Raw genomic sequence first — 19,253 nt, forward strand, 5'->3', positions numbered from 1 at the left:
TATATTTAGTTGAGAGATAACAAAGCATGTGTGTTTTATATATCATTAAGCCTTATAAAATAATGAATAATGATCATGCAAAGTCAGTACGAATGACAGATACAAAATTCCCAAAATCTCGTTATGAAATAATTGAAACCAGCCATTTTCTCGTAATAAATAAAAATAATTATATCTTACACACGTATGTGTGTGTATATATATATTATATACATATATATATATATATATATATATATATATGTACATGTATATGTATATGTATATATATACTTATATATAGAGCTTGCGCTGTAGCTTCACCAGTCATGAAACATGCTACAAGATATCATGACTGTCTTTATCAATGTTTGTGAGTGTATAATAAGTTATAAATTATAAGTGAGCTATATTGAATGTGTATATGGTATATGCTAGTCCATACTAAGATACAATAAAATGTAATTTTGAATTCAAGTTTAAACGTAGTTATGTATTTATATATATTTTGGATTTCTTGCACAATGATATGTCGATGAAAACAATACATTTTTTCCGATTTCCTTTCTGTCTTTCTGTTAAAGGTTTTATTTCTTCAAAATATTGATTCGCGTGACACATGAAGCAGTAAGATATATATAGATTGTAAGCGATTTCATAGAAGCGATCTAAAATTAATCTAAACTATTAATATCATGAAAAGCACCGATAAAAAATTACTCTTTCTCTCATAAAATGTCCTAATGAGCTTTTTTTTATTATTTTATAGCATTAATGCTTATGAGTTAATGTTGATATTTTTATGAAAAGTATATCAAAATTCTTACCAATACATTTTTTTTACAATAAAAGTATGAGATTTATATCATTTACACACACACACACACACACACACACACACACACACACACACACACACATATATATATATATATATATATATATATATATATATATATATAAAAGCCTATAAATGTTTTTATTAAAAAAAAAATCAATTTTAATAATTTTTTTGTTAGTACTTTATTATTAATTTTTCCATGTAATTTAGTAACGTAATAACTTATCTAAAGTAAAAATTTATTTTTAATCAATCGAAATGTATGTTAAAATATTTCCGTGAATGATATAAGTAAACGAGTAAAGAGAAATATTAACATGTTCGTGAGATAAAAACGTAGTTAATTGATGATGAACGTAATGAAATGTACATTAAAAATTAATCGTATGTTACATTAAAATTTCTCTCGATCTTAATTGTTTTATGCATATTAATTATGCCATATTAGCTTTTGCATGTAAGTGGTACACATGTAATAATGCATACAATAATTATTCTATATATCCCAAACTCTTAATAATAATCTCTTTATTATTGCAGATTATCTACAATTATTTTAATCTATCCCCGTGTCCTTAAATTACAAAATCTCCCTGTTGAAATAATTGTTAAAAAAGGTAGTCTTCCTTTTTCGTAAGATATACTAACTGGTTATATATTTTTATTCATATTTATCGCAATATAATGCATTAGATATAAACTTTAAACTGATATTACTTTTATATTTTATTGAGCCAATGCATTCAATATGACAAGAATATATTAAATATAGATTTCTATCAATATATATATTATTCCTTTGCCACATATTTTGTTACGAAGATATTGTATGGTTCTACTATTCTGCTATTTATTTATTTATTTGCAATATATATCAATTTAGATATCTTTTGCACATATTATTACAATTGCTAATTTTAATTATTAAATCGAAAGTATTTATGCATATATTTTCCTATGTATTTTACACCATTCATATAAGCATTCTTCATAAAACAATTAATCTTATATATAGAAATTCTTATTTTCTCTGTGCACAGATTTTATATTACGCGTACTCGTATCTCAATAAGTAGAATTTAATTATTGTAAAATACACAAAGATTTTTTTTCTACTTATATTTATACATTAAGTGGTTAATTGGCAATTAGTACTAACATAATAATGGAAGATTTCTATTCATTTATGTAGTTAAACTTCTCTGAGTAAAACCAAAAGTATTAGAATATAATTTTTTATATTTAAAAAAAACTAAAATACTATAAAATCCAAATTTCATAGTATTGTATATATCTTCATATAAAATAATTAGAAATTCAAGTTTATATAGATTGAAAAAAACGTTTGTAATTTTTTAATATATTATCTATAAGACATGTCATAAATAATAGTTACATTACTTTTATATATCGATTTTGTGTCATTCCCTCTCTCTCTCTCTCTTTATTCTAAATATGTTCTATTCAATAATATTTAAATCTATGTTAGACAAAGAGAGAGAGAAATATACTTATATAACCAGTTAATATATACAAAATTTGAAGAAAATCTGTATATTAAATAACAAATCTTTCAATTCTTTTAAATAATATACATTAGGAATAAGAAAGAAAAAAAGGATAAATTATAAATTGCACAAAAGATTTCGTAGCAATATGAGATTTGTATATAGCATATTTTTGCTTAATACAATTTCAAATTTATAGATTTCAAATTATACTGTAACATATCCCATCGCATCTTCTCACAGAGGGAAACTTGTTCCTGCTCTCTTATAGAGAGATTTGCAACATTTCAATGTAGAAAGATATTTCCGAAGATATTCCTTAATGAACGACTGAATAAATTCAACAGTGCCTCGCATTTTCCCCACAATATAGAAAATATCCATTCTGTTTTACTCTTACAAAACTTTTATTTTTATAGCAAAATTGTGGACACAGGTGCCGGATACGCAATTGGTGCGGGTATGGTGATCAAAAGTCTGGGAAAGGTAGGAATAACGTCGCTTTGCTTTGTCGTGGGCGATCTGACAAGGCTGAGATCAGTTGTCCATAGCGTATCTTCGAGTCCATTCTTTGGCATTACGTATCGCCTCGCTTTCGTTGACTTTCCAAAGTTCAGCTACATCATTTGCCAAAGGATCATCGGGATTCGGCGCGCTTAAAAGTGCCTGTATAGACAGCAAAACTGTTCTGATTTGAAGTGCAGGACTCCACTTGTCTTTGAGAATATCGAGACAAATCCTGCCCAATCTGCAGATAAAATAGAATATAATTGCATTTTTTTTAAACAATATATCTCAAGAAAACAAACTATTTGTCTCTGTCACTCTTATTTCAACCATTATAATTTTAATATATAAATATATATAAGCAACTTTCATTATTTGTATAGTCTATTGTTAAAGAGAAAAATTTATATTTATCAGAGACACCTTATTTGTTTTTGCAATTCATGCAATGGATAAAAAATAAAATTATTTTTAGAATAGTTAGAAATTACTCAATGAAGACAAAATTTGTATATCTGTATAATTAATGATAATTAAAATAAATATATTATGATTTTTTTCTCTTTACCTGTCTATATTTGGATGATATATTTTTGTAATGAATCTAACTTTAGGTGCAGACATTGGATAATCTTCAGGTAGGAACAATTCAAGCTTAAACAGTCCGCCTTCAAATGGCGAATCCTCAGGTCCCGTTACTATTACGTGAAAATACCTAGCATTTGTATCGTCTGGTACAGCACTTATACCAGGAACTGGTTCTTGCATTAATCTTTGAGTTTCTTTAATGATCCTTCGTGGTAACGCTGCCATTGTTTATGCAAAAATCTGTGGAAGAAAATATGCAAATTTATTAAAGATTAACTTTACACTGACACAAAACATACAAAATACACAAAATGTTTTGGCAAAAATATTTTTTAAATTAACATCTCTTACAGAAAAGTTTGTCTGAAGTCAAAAAATTAAAATGTGTGCTTTGCCATCCCTTTCATTTTTAAAAGTTTTATAAAAAACTTTTAATTTTAGAAAATTTTTAGCAAAAATTATCAACAATGAAACAATGCATTCCATTTTTTTTTTCTATTATCAATATCTAAACAATTCACATATAATTCAAAAAAGCACTTTTCTTTCTCCGATATAATTTACGATACAAATTTCGATTTTCATAGAAAATAGTAACAATGTGTGTGTGAATTACATTTTATATTATGTATATTTTTAATACTTTAACGAAATATTTGTGTAATCTGCCCAGAAAGAGATAGCCACATTAACAGATGCAACCTTGCTTTTTTTTGTTACAGACTCATTCGTGTTAAACTGCAAACGAGAATAGACATGTTGACGTAAAAAATCGTCTCGAGCAACATCGTTAGCATCTCTCGCATACCACATCGAGAATTTTCTTTCTCTCTCTCCGTTTCTCCCACCCTTTCTTTCTACACAAAACACAATGCTGCATGGCCGCGCCGTGCAGTCATTTCGCATCGCGATCTATAAACCGGATATTCGGATACCTTAATATATATCGTGAAAAGAGAGAGAAAGAGACGGAGATCAATAATCTCTTTTTCAAACACTCATTCGTCGGGGCGAACGGACGAACGGCGATCGGCTGTGAATTGACAGCGCTGATGACAGTTTGCCGCACCGAGCGAGCACGTACACACACACACATATGACACGCGTCACGCGCGTGTGTGATAGGTGCGCGCGCGCGCGCGCACGCGGCTTCGCGCGTAAGCGAATATTCGTGCGGGTCCAAGTGTGAACCCCAGCAGATGGATTCGCTGGTCGACGGAGTCTCGAGGTGGCCTTGGATCCCTTGGCGGGCGACAAATTCGAGACGAACGCAAAAAAAACAGAATAGGATCTTTGACTGGCAATTTTTTTTCTCTCCCCTCGAGAGCGGAGCGCGCACACAGACCCGCGATATCCGCATAAACAAAGGAAGTCGCGGAACTCATCCGGGGACAGAGGGCAGGATGGGCTCTCCGGGTCGTTATCGGCGATGCGAGATGCACCATTGGCATCGTACAGGTCGACACGTATCCGCGATACGTACGATCTCTCTCTCTCTCTGTAAATCCGCTGTAAATCGCGTTCTCTCGTACGAGTAGCCTGGCAGTTTTCCTCGCGGCTCTTCCAGAAGCCTCGGGCCGTCTCCTTCTCGTCGACGTCGATCCTCCAACGGTTAACGCCACCACGATCTACCGCGCTAGCTCGCACTAGCCAGCCACCACCGCCACCGCCGCCGTCGTCGGCTGTCGTCGGCCTGGCAGCCGACACTCGGGGAAACCGGCCGGTGGGATCCACGGGGTGACCCGCGGCGTACAAACTCGGTCAGAGGAGCGCTAATTTAATTTCCACCCGCGTGAACCTCGCGTCGCGCGGCTACGGTGGTTGGTCGGTTGCCTGGTCGCGGTGGCCTCTTCACAGCCGCTTCATCTTATCGCGCTGCCGATGGCGCTGCTGATCGCTCGTCCGTCCGTCCGTCCGTCAGTCCGTCGATCGGTCCGTCCGTCCGGCGGTCAATTAGTCGGTCGATCACTCGGACTTACCACTCGCGCGCGAGTCAAGTTCGATCTCGCGAGGCGCACGGAACCGTGACAGTCACCGCCTGCCGCCTGCTATTTTTAATCGTCGGTCGTCCGGAGATCGTCGTCGCCGACACCACCGAGGGCCACGAAGTCGCGGGATACTAGACTACCGTGCGGCAACGGACCGCTCGCGCGCCGCGTCGCGGAGCGGACGCGAACTACTGGCGATGACGTCATCTTGCGTTGTGGATTCGCCTTGGCCTGTTCTTTTTAGCTGCACTGCTGCACTAGTGCAATTAGTTAGGCCGGTATTCATAGTCCGATCTTATATTTAAGATCGTCTTAAGTCTGCTTGGAGGTTGACTTAAGACCTCATTCAACCAATCAAATAGCTGCGTAGCATTTCAAGCTCGAACTTAAGGCCCATTCTACAATGAATCGTAAGTCGTAAGTCGTAGGCAAATTGACCAATCATGGTTGATTATTTTTGAAATAATCAACCATGATTGGTCAATTTGCCTACGACTTACGATTTACGACTCAATGTAGAATGGGCCTAAGACGATCTCAAATATAAGATCGGACTATGAATACCGGCCTTAGAGTGAAAGAAAGGCCGGTATTCATAGTCCGATCTTATATTTAAGATCGTCTTAAGTCTGCTTGGAGATTGACTTAAGACCTCATTCAACCAATCAAATAGCTGCGTAGCATTTCAAGCTCGAACTTAAGACGATCTCAAATATAAGATCGGACTATGAATACCGGCCTATGAATACCGGCCTATATATTTTCAATGCTGGCAGTAAACTGGCAGTTCGGCAATTTCGGAACATGGCGGGTCATTTTATTCTTGCATCAGCTCGCATACCTGTGATTCCTTGAACAGGTTAGTTTCACGTGTTGTATATAAAATGATACAAAATTGATTCTTACGTATTTCGTGTCTCACAAAATATCTCACGTTTTTCTATAATTTTTGAGTTGTAAATTATATCGTTAAAATATGTATTTTTTTAGATTGAAGATTGTAGCATAATTAGATGCACGTGTGACGCCGTCGAAAAGCATGAGGAACTTGGCGGTTCATCAGCTACGACGCCGGAGCGTCGAATTTATAAAAGATAATGCTGAGGAAAATGTTCATGAACCTGAGCAATGTATACATTGTGCGATCGATCCAAACGATCTCAGTGTATACGTTTTATTTAATAATCGAATCTATATAATATCAATGGAGGATAACAGTAATATTACTAATATTATAAATTTACCCGGATATGAAAACTCCAAGGTTGTTGGATTTGAATATTGCATTACGATGCAGGAGTTGTATTGCGCATATGAATCTGGTGCTATTGTCAGATTGGATATATCAGATCGAGTCAGTTTTATACAAAAAGTAACCACATTTGACGATTACTTAGAGTGTATGAAACTTAGTCCAGATAATGAGATCATTACAGTTGTAACACGTAAAGGAATTGTGATCACTATGGTATCTGATTTTCAAGTATTATCAGAGGTAATGTATTCTGTATCTTTGCAAAGTTTGTTAAATTTTACTTAATGTATAAAATTACAAGTTACAATGTATATAGCTGATATAATTTTATAATTGTGAAATTATCTAACATCTGTATAATGTTATAGGTAGATTTATATGCAAAAGACTTTGGAGAGAAGCAATTTGTTACTGTTGGTTGGGGCAAAAAAGAGACTCAGTTTCATGGTTCCGTAGGAAAAGCAGCAGCTAAAGCTAAAGCAGAAGAACTGAATGCAAACGAATTGGATGACGGTCGTCCTCGAATCACTTGGCGCGGGGACGGTTCTCTATTTGCCATCAGTTTCCTGCATATCCAAACGAAAATTCGACAGTTTAAAGTATTCGATCGAGAGGGTACCTTATGCTACACTAGCGAACCAACTAACGGATTGGAAGAATGCTTGGCTTGGCATCCATTGGGAAATCTAATTGCCACAACCCAAAGATTGGCCAATAAACATGTAGTTGCACTATTTGAAAAAAATGGCCTTAAATACACGGATTTTCCGCTTTCGTTTGCACCAGGAGAAGTAAAGGTACATTAAATATTGAAAGATGTAATTTCTCAAGATTGCCTTGTGTAATTTTTTCTGAATGAATATTTTGCAGGTGAAAGATTTACTTTGGTCACCAAATTCAGATGTTCTAGCTGTTATTTGCGAAGGAATGTCCAATCATACGATACTGCAATTATGGACAGAGAATAATTGTCATTGGTACCTCAAACAGACCATTGTTTTCTCTACAGACAACCCACTGATATATGCAACATGGAGCACTACAGGAAGATACGATCAAAAAGAACTAATTCTTCTGACATTGAAAGAAATTATGTTTTGCTCTTTTAATTGGTGCGTGAATCATAGTCGAGGCAAAACTGTAGACGACAATACCGTGATTGCCGTTATTGATGGAAAAAAAACGCTAGTTACTGGTTTCAGAGACGGAATTGTCCCACCGCCAATGGCACATCAATCTTTACAGATTCAAGAATCAGTAAATGCTATTGCCTTTGCTCCTAGCATCAATGATAATACATCTTTGATAAACAGTAATATGTTCTGCACTATATCGTGTGATAACAGATTGACGCTTTTCAAACAAATAACAGTAATTATCGTACCGAAATAATAATATAATCTAATATATATAAAATTTACTCGCAATATATAATTTATTGTTAATATATTTTATAGGATTCTTCTTCAATAGAATACGAAGCTTTCCAGTCATACGATATTGATTGTTTAATTTCAGACATAACAGAAATTGATAAATGTGTGTATGCCACACATCATTTCTTATGGCTTGCAGAAGATGTTATATTGTTTTCTATAACTATGGATAAACATAATTTCTTGTGCGTTTTGTCTCTAGATGAAATACATTCTAAAGAAAATGATATTTTACTGAGGCGGTACGTAGTTTAGTTTTTTCTTGAATTATATCATAAGATCTACATAAAATTGTATATATCTAATGAGGCTATACATGAACTTAAATTTCTTTCTATAGGAAATTTTATGCCGTAGATAATTCGATAGAATATATCATTCCTTCTCCCGATGCAGATACGGCTTACATAGTAGTAGATCGGACTGTATTCAAATATATCAAAAATGTAGAAGAACTTATTCCAACAGATGTACTCTTAAGAGAGCTATGTTATCAAGTGGAAGTTATAAAAATTGACTCAAAAGATGTTATCATTGCTCTGTCTTGCACAAATTGTTTCTCGATTGATGGAAAGGAAATTGCTAAGAACATTACAAGTTTTTATGTACATTCCGATTTCTTGCTTCTCACAACACAGCAACACACATTGATTTGTGTTCCCTTAAACAAGAGTGGCATAGAACAGTTAAGTAAACATGATTTAACTGTTAAGCCTTGGGAAAATGGCAGTAACGAGATATCTTTTACAGGTGAATTGCTACATCCTTGTAATTTTTATTTTATTTTATGTATATATATATATATATATATATATATATATATATATATACTATATTTTAGTCCATTCTCTAATTTTTTAATGTATCATTATAGATATCTATATCAGACGAGTGGAGAAAGATTCTTATATAATAGCAGCGCTACCTCAAGATTCAAAGACAATTTTGCAGATGCCGAGAGGAAATTTAGAATGTATAGAACCAAGGGCATTATCATTACATATATTAAAATCTCATCTCGACAACTGTAATTATCGAACAGCGTTTGATATAATGAGGAAACAGCGTATAAACTTGAATTTAATGTACGATCACGATCCGAGATTATTTATGGATAACGCAGAAAAGTTTGTAGAAGAAATTGCGAAACCAGATTGGTTAAGCCTGTTTCTATCAGAATTGCAAAATGAAGACGTTACTAACACGATGTACGCGAATTGTTATCCGAACCGTTCTGTACGATCAAACGCAACATCGGGGAATAACGAAACCACAGTTAACAAAGTAAACGAGATTTGTAAATTATTGAGAGATATTATGGAGAGACGACATAATGCGATTAATTTGATACAACCAATATTGGTGAGCTTAGTGAAAAATCATGAAAAACAAGGATTAGAAAAAGCACTTGGTAAAGTGAAACAAGTCAAGATTCTGGAGGATTCACAAAAGTCAACACAATTTCCTTCTCCCACATCTGCCGAAGATGCACTGAAATATTTGTTACATTTTGTAAATATCGATATTTTATACGATACCGCATTAGGTATGTATGATTTCGAAATGACAATGTTTGTAGCCTCTAAATCATCGAAAGATCCCAAGGAATATATTCCATTTTTAAATAGTTTAAGAAAACTAAATGACGATTATATGAAGTATTCCATTGATATGCACCTTAAGCGTTATGAATCAGCTCTCGAACATATATCCAGAGATTCGTCTAAATTTGAGGAATGCTTTAATTTAGTACATAATCAGAAACTATACTTAAAAGCAATGAAATTGTTTAAGAAAGGTAGTATGGAGTATAAAAAGATTGCTAGAGCTTATGGAGAATTTTTACTGAGCAAAACAAAATATCAAGAAGCCGGTATGATGTTTTATAAAAGTGGCGATCTCGATAGAGCTTTAAAAGCATTTAGTACATTAGGTGACAGTTGGCAGGATGCAATCGCGGTATCGAGAGAAATGAAATTAAGGTAAGAAATTTTTTATTTTTATACGTACATTATTCTGCCATCAGCATTGATGCAATCAATGCTGATGGCAGAATAATGTACGTATAAAAATAATAATCATTGCTTTATACCATGTCAAAATTAAAGTAATTTCTTCAGTTCTAGAGATTTACATGATCTTTATGAACTATTAGTAAAGCGTTTAAAAGCAGAGCGAAATTTTGAGGCTGCAGCTACAATACTAAAAGATTACTTAAATGATGTTGATGAAGCTGTTGCATTATTGTGCGAGGGAAAAATTTGGAAACGTGCCATAAGAACAACATATGATGTACAACGTCTAAATCTACGTGGTTAGTGATTAATAAGAGTAAGCTTAATATCTAATACATAAATTATAACTTGTATAAAATTAAACTTTTAAAATTTGTAATTTGTGTAAAAGATAATTTTCAAAAATTCAAAATTTAAATACATATATATATTTGAATCATAACTTTTACAGAGACACACATTATACCTGCAGTGATGGAACACGCAGAGCATGTAATGTTGCAATTGGATAAATGTAAGGAGGATTTTCTCAGACATAAGTCACGTCTTGCATTAATAAGAACAGAAATAAATGCGAGACAAACACGACCGTTTGACGAATCGACTTGTCATGACGAATCGGTATTCGGCAAAGAAATTATAGATTCCCTTAGTGAAACAAGTAGCATTGCGGGTTCTGTTTCAAGTAAAAAATCACGGACTTCTATAGCTTCCAGGTACATACTTCTCTATTATAGTTTCATAATTTTGATAAAATAAGATATATATAAATGTATCTTTTCTTTTTTTTTTTTAGAAGAAGCTACCGATCAAATAAAAATCGTAGAAAACAAGAGAGGAAACTTTTAAGTTTAAAGGAGGGCAGTAAATTTGAAGATTTAGGTTTAATACACGTCCTTTACCAGATTATTACTACTGTGTATAAAAATAAAGGTGTGTTCGTAAATATATATGATAAATAATGTTACAGTAATAGGGCATTATTAAGCAGATTTAATTATTGGGCCGAATATTTAATTAATAATATCTTTTTCATTTATAGACGAATGGTTTCAACTTATCCAGGTATTGGTACGTTTCGAATTGGATGAATGCGCGGAAAAACTCGACATTGAAATAAAAAATTTGCTTCAATTGATAGAGAATAGTAAATCAGAAATTTGGGACAAATCAGCCCCTACGAGTTTAGCCGAAATTGTGAGTAATTATTAAAAATATTCTTTAACGATTCATGAAAATCGTGCTCTCTACATCTTTTATTGACAGGAAAAAATGACAATTTATACACCGGCACAAATTCAAGAAATTACTGCGCCTATTAAATTAGTGGGTAAGTGCTCATGCAATATATTAAAACGATATTCATTGCATTCTTTGTGTGTTATGTATTTTGTTTTTATTTTTCAGAACGATATATAACGCATCCGCCTGAAACTGATGCAACATCTTGTGTTCTAAGTATTTTTTAAACATTTTTATCAAATATGTATTTAAACTTTTATTCTCTTCTTTTTTTCTTAATAAATATTTTTTAGCAAAGAGAGAAATAAAAGAATTTAAATAAATATATAATAAATATTAAATTTAAAGAATCACTTGTATAACTCGAAAGAATATATTTTTTTTTCGAAAGAAAAAAAATCACATTTTTAACGTCATAATTCAATATGATATCAATGAAAGAGTAGGAGTTTTAGAATAACGATTATATTAATAAATTTCGATTAATTTAATCGGAATCGGCGATTATATTAGCTAGCAGAAAATTACCTTCAATAAAATTTTTTTATAATTCGGCGTTTTTAATCTAATCTTTCTTTTCACCTGACAAATATATAACAAAATTAATAATTCTATCCAATTAACGAAAACGAACATTGATCTGATGAATTAATCGCCAATTGAATAAATAAAAAATTTAGTTAGTAAATCTTATATGTATAATTTAAATATTATAAGTGTATATAAGGTGAGTGTAATTATTGTATAGTAAGTGAAATTAAGGTACTATAAATTAATTAATGCAAACATGTATTAATTTAGTTATTTATTTACAAAGATATGTGTATAGTTATTAGTAACATATCATTATGATGTTATAATTTCTAACTAATAAAGCCTAAATACATATATATAGTGGCTATTTGGATATTTAATTTTGAAATTTTGTCATATATTAAACATTTTTAATTTAGATTGTTAAAATTTAGATTACTTAACTAACGATATAAAATTTCATATTTCCTCAGGCGAATATACTTTTACAATAATTATTTTATATACATATTATAGGGGACATATAGTAGTATAACATATATAATTAAAGTATAAACTTTATATCACCATATTGATAAAAATTTCAATCTCCAAAAATTTTTTTTATTTCTGATTTTGTACATAACTTTTATGCAATTTATATTTCAATAGCAAGCAAAAAACTTAAATGGTTTCCCTATTAATTAAGAAAGACTGTACTTGAGAAAAAATATGAATATAAAAACATACAAAATGAAATATATATGTTTGTAATACTTATATATTTTTATATGGTGACATTAAAAAGTATCTGTGTGTATGTGTAGGACGTATATCAAAATTAAAATATTTTTATAATCAGCTATGAATAAAAACTAAAAGCTTTATTTAATATTTCATTATAAAAAGATTCATTGTATGATTTCTGCTTACCTAGTTTAACTATCTCAGTCCAAAATAAAATCCATCAGTGATACCTGACTAAATTTTCATGCTAATCTTAACAAACTTTTGTATATATAAATCTCTAAATACGTCCTGTTTTTCGTTAATATGCTTCAACTGAACGAGAATAGACTCAATAAGAAATTTGTGTCAAATATTTAATTCATACAATATTCATCACTTTGTGATAAAGTTCTTTATTTTAGCTTTTGAAGGACGCAGTTTAACTTTCTCTTTTTTTCTCTTTTTCTGCCTGGCACTCTTCTCTTTCATAAACTACAACGTCCATGATTAGATTCATTATATGTTTGATACATTTAATATGACATACAAATATCTTATTGAAAATATATCTCATTATCATAATAAAAAATGTCACAAATATATATATAATTCTATTCTGTTATAAATCTGTTTCATTACTTCTTGCTGCAATGGCAAGCATAATTGGCGACTTAAGCTCCGGTCGAACACTAATTTTCATATGCTTTACATGGACGTACTTCTTTCTTACAGCTTGATGTTTGTTTGTTTCTGCTTTAATTATTATGGCAGCTATATCACTCACTGCAGGTAACACATCGTCCTTAGAATAGGTGCTGTAATATACTAGAGTATCTGTCCAGATATGTTTATCTTCGTCTTCCTCATCATTACCAATAATTCTGTAAAAAAATAATTATTGTTCATTAATCATTGATATTTTAAAATGACAATGAAAAGAAAAACATTATATTTCTTACAAAAATGCTAGATAGATTGCTGCTGCAGCAATGAGACTAGGTGGATAATGGCACATTTCATAATGGACTAAGCTTTGTTCAAGAAAGTATTTAGCCATTGTATGATGTATAGGAAGTGCCTTAAAACATAAGATATGATTTAGAAAATTATAATATATTATCTACCACAATATATCATTTGTGATAACACAAATGAAAATTTAAATGCCTCAAAAATGTATAACCTTCCCAGCTTTGCTGTATCTTCGAAGAAAATGCAGTGGTAATGGGCGACCAAACGAGTAATCTAGGGTTTTCACTATAACCAATTCCATTTCCAATATATCTAATTTAGTATATGCCTGGTCTGTGATGTATACAAAGTCACTTATATCCGGCGAATACATTTCTTCATATTTGCTAGCGATAAACATAGCTGCCACACCTACCAGCTGTAATTTCTTTCTGTCTATGGTTCTGAAAGCCTGTAAAAAATAAAAGGTATACTATTGAAATATAACATAAAAGATTAAAAAACATCATATTTTTTAACTAAAAGAATAAATGCACTATTATTATTGTAACATATTAGTAATGTTATTTTTACCTGTAGAAAACGATCGATAATTGCGACCGTGAGATATAATGTCTCTTGCATTAATCGAAATTGTTGATGTACTTCGATTAACCAATCTACAAGTACACTCCTCATTTTGGGCGTGACTTCTTGACCCGATAGAAATCCTTTTGTAATAGGAGTTTGTCTTTCTAATGTCCTTAAATATTCATGTATATCGTTGGTATAGATGGAAACTAAAACAGGATTTCCTTTATCTTCTTCGTCAATATCTTCAAATTTTAATAGGTCTGTTGAAAATGACTTTCTCCCTCTTCGCTTTTGACTAAGGGGAGTTGTTGATATGGCAGCTGTATTAGAGCCATTATCTATTTTAGCGATGTCAGATATAACTGGCTGTACAATTTGCACTGGCTTCTCAGACACTTTTGGTTTCACAGCTTGTCGCTTTGGTATTACAATCTTTTTCTTTTGCAATAAGCTAGTCCTATCTATGGGCTGTGCACCTCTCAATGTATTAACTTTGTTACTTATTTCACCTAGTGCTGCTCTTTTTAAATTCACTGGTACAACTGAAGGTTTTATATTTTTAATATTTTCCTGATTTGTTTGATGGTTTATCTATAACATAGAAGAAAAACTAGAAGTTAAATTTATATATTTGAAATACAATATTCTCACGATTGTTACTTAGAGGATTGTTAATATAGAAGGATATATATGTATGTATTTTCCATATTAAATCAACAATTATTTATATTTCTATTTTAATCAATATTTTACACAAGATAAAGCTATCATTTTTGGTATAGGAAGATGAAATAACATATATTTGTGAGAAAGAAAATCATTATGAAATTATAGGAATTGCGTCATATTTGTATATAATTATCATTTATACATTTTTATTAAAACAAAATTTTAATATAAAACGACAGAATATTATTAATGCTTGAATTTAATCTTCTTTGTTCATGAATGTTCCATGTATATCTCATTCGCGGATGATGAAAGACGCGCGAAAAAGGGAAGAAATATCCAAAGAAGAAATCGCAAAAGAAGAACTTTTATGTTTCGGAAAAATAAAAGAATCATTGTTGGGATGCTGAAGAAATCGAAGTGGCTCATCGAAACGTGGCAAGCACGTTTAAAAGAACGCGAAGGACATTTAAAGATGTCTCTATATCAATGACCGCCAAAGGACGACCTCGGTTATAGAAAATATATTTAAATATCTTCCCTAATTATGTATAAATTATTTACTCACCGTAACTGCGGTTCGATTTCTCGTCGCCATCGTCAATTACGTAAAGGAAATCGCTATTTTCGCGACGCTAATATAATATACCGTCGTTTCCTTCGAGAAGTAAGCAACACAGGTCACAAAATTCGGAGGCTCTTATAACGTCTTCCTTCGATTTGAATTTGTTTGCTCGTAGGCGCTTCGGGGAGGTCAGAGGGGTAAATCAGAGAATTTTACGTATATAGATATAACTGCATGTGCAGCAAATCGTGATGGTCGATTCTATGCCCGAGCCATAGACTGTGTTCTGATATTCATTGCCTTCAGTACTGAAAATCTATAGTTTATGTCACGTATACTATAGATCACAGACTTAGGTCGAGTGCGCAAATTTTTGCACAACCAGGAAATTGATTGGTCCAAAAAGCTATGCATAAGGCCGGGTCTACAATAGGCAATTTAAGCTTTAAGCCTTAGGAGATTGACCAATCACAGTCAAGTATGAAGAGAATACTCGACTGTAATTGGTCAATTTCTTAAGGCTTAGAGTTTAAATTACCTATTGTAGATCGGGACTAAAGGTGCAATTTCATTGACGCTAAAAAGTAGCGTCAACCATTGGTTGAATAAAGAAGTAAGTAGTTGCTTCATTGTTCAACCAATGGTTGACGCTACTTCTTAGCGTCAATGAAATTGTACCTTAAAGGGCGTGTTCCAAAATTCACTGCCAGCGCTGAAAATCTGTAGTTCACGTTACGTATATTATATATTTTCAGAGCTGGCAGCGAATTTTGGAATATAGGCAAGAAAATACAAAAATTTGTACCTCCGCTCTTATAGTATACTGTTAATTTTGGGCAGAATATAAATTTAGAATACAGTCAATACTTATCTATTTATGAAGATTATTTATATTTTAATAATATTTAATATATATTTTAATAATCTCTATTTAAATTGAAACAATAGAGTATGGCATAACTAATATTTGTGACTCAGATTTTCCTTCAACATAGTCTCTTGAATTCTTAAAAAAAGAAAAAGAAAAAGCTCAGAAACTGTCATCAATAAAATATTAGGAGTTATTAAACTTGTGGGCTATATTTATATTTTGGCGGAACTTTTTTTGTTTCAAAATATTGGACCAATCAGAGCGAAGAATCTTATATTTTAAAGCGAAAATTCTGTCAAGTGGAACGCATTTATTATACATAGAGTTCACAATTTTGAATTTTATTTTGAGAATTTATAGTTTTTTCGTTTTATGTCATATCCAGTTATATATAAAGATCAATAAATTAATATATAATATAATATAACATATACTTTTATAATACAAAAGTTTGTAATCTGATTTAATGAAAACTCGTAGATATATAAAGGCAGAATTTTAATGAAATGATTTAGAAATACACATACAACACTAGGGGTCTGTTCTTTTCAGCTGCACTGCTGCACTAAGTGCAGTGCAATAAGTTAGAAAGAGACAAACATGCTTTCTTTCACTCTAACTAATTGCACTAGTGCAGCAGTGCAGCTGAAAAGAACAGACCCTCTAGAAAATAAACACAACAAAAGTACAATCTAGAGAACCTCTAGGAGAGAGAATGGACAACTGATCAAGCTTTTTCATGATTGGCTGGCAGAAAATGTATCAATTTTAGCTATTGCGACGCCAATGCAAAATATGATGACACACAAATAGGACACACATGACACACATTATTAACCTATTTGTGTGTATCATATTTTGCATTGGCGTCGCAATAGCTAAAATTGATACATTTTCTGCCAGCCAATCATGAAAAAGCTTGATCACATGTCACATGATCAGTTGTCCATTCTCTCTCCTAGAGGTTCTCTAGTACAATCAAAACTACACCCGCAAATATATATAGGTTATACTATATCATATATGGAAGGAAATTACGCCAAGTTTGTCTTACAATTATACATTTTATTTTGATTGAATAATCTGTCAAAATTTTGTTACAACAGCTGATTTAGATGATTGCAACATTGCCTGAAGTATTGCCTGTTGCTTGAACAGCTTGTTATTAATTCGGCCAAATTCAGAATTTACTTGATAACATGTGATGTGTTGACAGATTGACAGATGATGTTAACAGCTGATTTATTTGACAGCTGTATAATTCAAGTGTCACGGAAACCGGGAAAATCATGTCTATCAATATAGATATAAAATTAAAACGTGCGAGCAAAATATATTACGAGGGGGTTAGTCGTTCATCATAGAAGTATTATTTTTTCCACTCGGTATTTAGGTCTGAAATTATATTGTGATTTATGTTGTAGGAAGTGGTTGCTGGTCTGATATTGTTAAAGAGCAATTCGGACGTAAAGCACGATGGCATATTTCTCACTATGGAAGGCTCGGTGAACTTGCAGCTTAGCTCAAAGAATGTGGGTATATTCGAGGCATTTTATAATTCAGTTAAGGTTAGTGATACATATCTTTTTTATAACAAATTTAATAAATCCTGAATGTGTTGCATCTTTATCTTGCACAATTATTATTTTATAAATCTCGAATTAAAGCATTTTATTGTGTTTATGTCGATTTTTGCACATTGTACAATGCTATAAATAATACAGCATAAAAACGATCTAAAACTATATAAGTATTGTAAATTTTTAATTTTTTATAGATATAATTTTTTCTGAAGTATAGGTCTATAGATTCTAAAAAATTGTAATTATCTTTTTAGCCAATACAATTGGTACAATATACATTGGATGTTGCTCCATCTGGGAAGATTCCAAATGGCAAAACAGAAATACCATTTGAATTACCATTAAAACCAAGAGGAAGTAAATCTCTTTATGAAACATATCATGGTGTTTTTGTAAATATACAGTACTTGATACGCTGTGATATAAAAAGAAGCTTTCTCGCGAAAGATGTGAGCAAGTCACTGGAGTTTATAGTAGAAGATAAACCAAGCAGCAAAGTAGAAAAAGAACACAGTAAAATTGTGTTCTTTAAAATAATGCCAGAATCTCTGCAAAATGCTAGGGATAGACCTAATGTGCCAAAATTTTGTATTTCAGGGAGATTAGACTCTCTGTATTGCAAACTCTCTGAACCTCTGACAGGAGAAGTATATATAGATAACTTTTTTTCATATTATTTTATTTGTAATATTGTACTGTAATATATTACTATATATGTTTGTAGGTAGTGATTGAACACTGCGAGGCTGTTATAAAATCTATAGAATTACAATTGGTGAGGGTAGAAACCTGTGGATGTGCAGAAGGATACTCTAGAGACGGTAAGAATAATTAATCCATGTAAAAATTGAGAAAAATTTATAAGACTACATTTTTCAGCTACAGAGATACAAAATATACAAATTGGCGAAGGCAATGCTTGCACAAATCTTGCTATTCCAATTTACATGATATTTCCAAGATTATTTACATGTCCTACTTTGAGCACAAGCAATTTCAAAGTTGGTAAGAATATTTCGTTATACCTGCTTTGTTAAAAAATTTAAACTATATAAATCTATGTGTGCAATTTCTTTTCAGAATTTGAGGTAAACCTAATCATTTTATTTGAAGATGACTATTTAGTTACTGAGAACTTTCCTATTATACTTTCACGGTATTAAACAATTATAGAAATAATATTTCATAATAATGTAATGTATATAATATATGTGTGTGCATATGCATATATAAATTTTTATATATGATATAGAATATTTACTCTCTCAATTTTATATATATATATATATATATATATATATATATATATATATATGTATATATTAAAAATATATAATTTAAAAATATTTAAATATATATATATATTTAAATTATTTAAAAATATATATATAAAAGATAACATTATTCATTATGCATCAA

General features: G+C 31.6%; 4 protein-coding genes across 10 annotated transcripts; 2 read left to right on the top strand and 2 right to left on the bottom strand.

The window, feature by feature from the left end:
* Nucleotides 1-2,464: 2,464 nt before the first annotated feature.
* Nucleotides 2,465-5,583, bottom strand: LOC105256999 (ubiquitin-conjugating enzyme E2 N). 4 transcript variants are annotated; one of them, XM_011267333.3, is made up of 3 exons: nucleotides 5,403-5,583; nucleotides 3,404-3,663; nucleotides 2,465-3,076 (listed from the first exon to the last, which is right to left on the bottom strand). In XM_011267333.3, exons 2-3 carry the CDS (start codon nucleotides 3,646-3,648, stop codon nucleotides 2,866-2,868), a joined length of 456 nt encoding a protein of 151 aa, XP_011265635.1. In that variant the 5' UTR covers nucleotides 3,649-3,663; nucleotides 5,403-5,583; the 3' UTR covers nucleotides 2,465-2,865. The 4 variants fall into 4 exon arrangements, with proteins under 4 accessions (XP_011265635.1, XP_011265634.1, XP_011265633.1 ...); XM_011267332.3 differs by having other exon boundaries at nucleotides 4,956-5,552; XM_011267331.3 differs by having other exon boundaries at nucleotides 4,907-5,551.
* A 556-nt stretch (nucleotides 5,584-6,139) lies between these two features.
* On the top strand, nucleotides 6,140-11,613 carry LOC105256997 (elongator complex protein 1). 2 transcript variants are annotated; one of them, XM_011267329.3, is made up of 13 exons: nucleotides 6,140-6,270; nucleotides 6,402-6,906; nucleotides 7,035-7,463; nucleotides 7,537-8,037; nucleotides 8,124-8,344; nucleotides 8,443-8,852; nucleotides 8,977-10,084; nucleotides 10,223-10,416; nucleotides 10,569-10,833; nucleotides 10,914-11,050; nucleotides 11,160-11,314; nucleotides 11,384-11,447; nucleotides 11,525-11,613. In XM_011267329.3, exons 2-13 carry the CDS (start codon nucleotides 6,451-6,453, stop codon nucleotides 11,584-11,586), a joined length of 4,002 nt encoding a protein of 1,333 aa, XP_011265631.2. In that variant the 5' UTR covers nucleotides 6,140-6,270; nucleotides 6,402-6,450; the 3' UTR covers nucleotides 11,587-11,613. The 2 variants fall into 2 exon arrangements, with proteins under 2 accessions (XP_011265631.2, XP_011265632.2); XM_011267330.3 differs by lacking the exons at nucleotides 10,914-11,050; nucleotides 11,160-11,314; nucleotides 11,384-11,447; nucleotides 11,525-11,613 and having other exon boundaries at nucleotides 10,223-10,433; nucleotides 10,569-10,706.
* Nucleotides 11,614-12,760: 1,147 nt separating this feature from the next.
* On the bottom strand, nucleotides 12,761-15,583 carry LOC105256996 (G2/mitotic-specific cyclin-B). Its single transcript, XM_011267328.3, has 6 exons — nucleotides 15,384-15,583; nucleotides 14,147-14,737; nucleotides 13,785-14,024; nucleotides 13,561-13,679; nucleotides 13,241-13,482; nucleotides 12,761-13,093 (listed from the first exon to the last, which is right to left on the bottom strand). The coding sequence occupies exons 1-6, from the start codon at nucleotides 15,411-15,413 to the stop codon at nucleotides 13,041-13,043; spliced, it is 1,275 nt and encodes a 424-aa protein (XP_011265630.2). The 5' UTR covers nucleotides 15,414-15,583; the 3' UTR covers nucleotides 12,761-13,040.
* Nucleotides 15,584-17,207: 1,624 nt separating this feature from the next.
* Nucleotides 17,208-19,096, top strand: LOC105256995 (Down syndrome critical region protein 3 homolog). 3 transcript variants are annotated; one of them, XM_011267326.3, is made up of 7 exons: nucleotides 17,208-17,387; nucleotides 17,468-17,597; nucleotides 17,676-17,819; nucleotides 18,089-18,481; nucleotides 18,559-18,655; nucleotides 18,714-18,839; nucleotides 18,915-19,096. In XM_011267326.3, exons 2-7 carry the CDS (start codon nucleotides 17,541-17,543, stop codon nucleotides 18,995-18,997), a joined length of 900 nt encoding a protein of 299 aa, XP_011265628.1. In that variant the 5' UTR covers nucleotides 17,208-17,387; nucleotides 17,468-17,540; the 3' UTR covers nucleotides 18,998-19,096. The 3 variants fall into 3 exon arrangements, with proteins under 3 accessions (XP_011265628.1, XP_011265627.1, XP_011265629.1); XM_011267325.3 differs by having other exon boundaries at nucleotides 17,208-17,597; XM_011267327.3 differs by having other exon boundaries at nucleotides 17,208-17,597; nucleotides 18,720-18,839.
* The last annotated feature ends 157 nt before the right edge of the window (nucleotides 19,097-19,253 follow it).

Source organism: Camponotus floridanus, unplaced genomic scaffold, assembly GCF_003227725.1.
Source record: "Camponotus floridanus strain SB8 unplaced genomic scaffold, Cflo_v7.5 scaffold24, whole genome shotgun sequence".
Taxonomy (NCBI): domain Eukaryota; kingdom Metazoa; phylum Arthropoda; class Insecta; order Hymenoptera; family Formicidae; genus Camponotus; species Camponotus floridanus.

What these genes read in the sequence shown, in the direction of transcription:
- LOC105256999 (XM_011267333.3), bottom strand. Translation starts at nt 3,648, where the DNA reads ATGGCAGCGTTACCACGAAGGATCATTAAAGAAACTCAAAGATTAATG. An exon ending in TATCATCCAAATATAGACAG is followed by an intron (nt 3,077 to 3,403) that starts GTAAAGAGAAAA and finishes TTTTATCTGCAG; the next exon opens with ATTGGGCAGGATTTGTCTCG.
- LOC105256997 (XM_011267329.3), top strand. Translation starts at nt 6,451, where the DNA reads ATGAGGAACTTGGCGGTTCATCAGCTACGACGCCGGAGCGTCGAATTT. An exon ending in TTGCACCAGGAGAAGTAAAG is followed by an intron (nt 7,464 to 7,536) that starts GTACATTAAATA and finishes AATATTTTGCAG; the next exon opens with GTGAAAGATTTACTTTGGTC. An exon ending in AATGATATTTTACTGAGGCG is followed by an intron (nt 8,345 to 8,442) that starts GTACGTAGTTTA and finishes TTCTTTCTATAG; the next exon opens with GAAATTTTATGCCGTAGATA.
- LOC105256996 (XM_011267328.3), bottom strand. Translation starts at nt 15,413, where the DNA reads ATGGCGACGAGAAATCGAACCGCAGTTACG. An exon ending in GAAATCGAACCGCAGTTACG is followed by an intron (nt 14,738 to 15,383) that starts GTGAGTAAATAA and finishes TCTATGTTATAG; the next exon opens with ATAAACCATCAAACAAATCA. An exon ending in GATACAGCAAAGCTGGGAAG is followed by an intron (nt 13,680 to 13,784) that starts GTTATACATTTT and finishes TTATGTTTTAAG; the next exon opens with GCACTTCCTATACATCATAC.
- LOC105256995 (XM_011267325.3), top strand. Translation starts at nt 17,541, where the DNA reads ATGTCTATCAATATAGATATAAAATTAAAACGTGCGAGCAAAATATAT. An exon ending in GCAAAATATATTACGAGGGG is followed by an intron (nt 17,598 to 17,675) that starts GTTAGTCGTTCA and finishes TTTATGTTGTAG; the next exon opens with GAAGTGGTTGCTGGTCTGAT. An exon ending in CATTTTATAATTCAGTTAAG is followed by an intron (nt 17,820 to 18,088) that starts GTTAGTGATACA and finishes TTATCTTTTTAG; the next exon opens with CCAATACAATTGGTACAATA.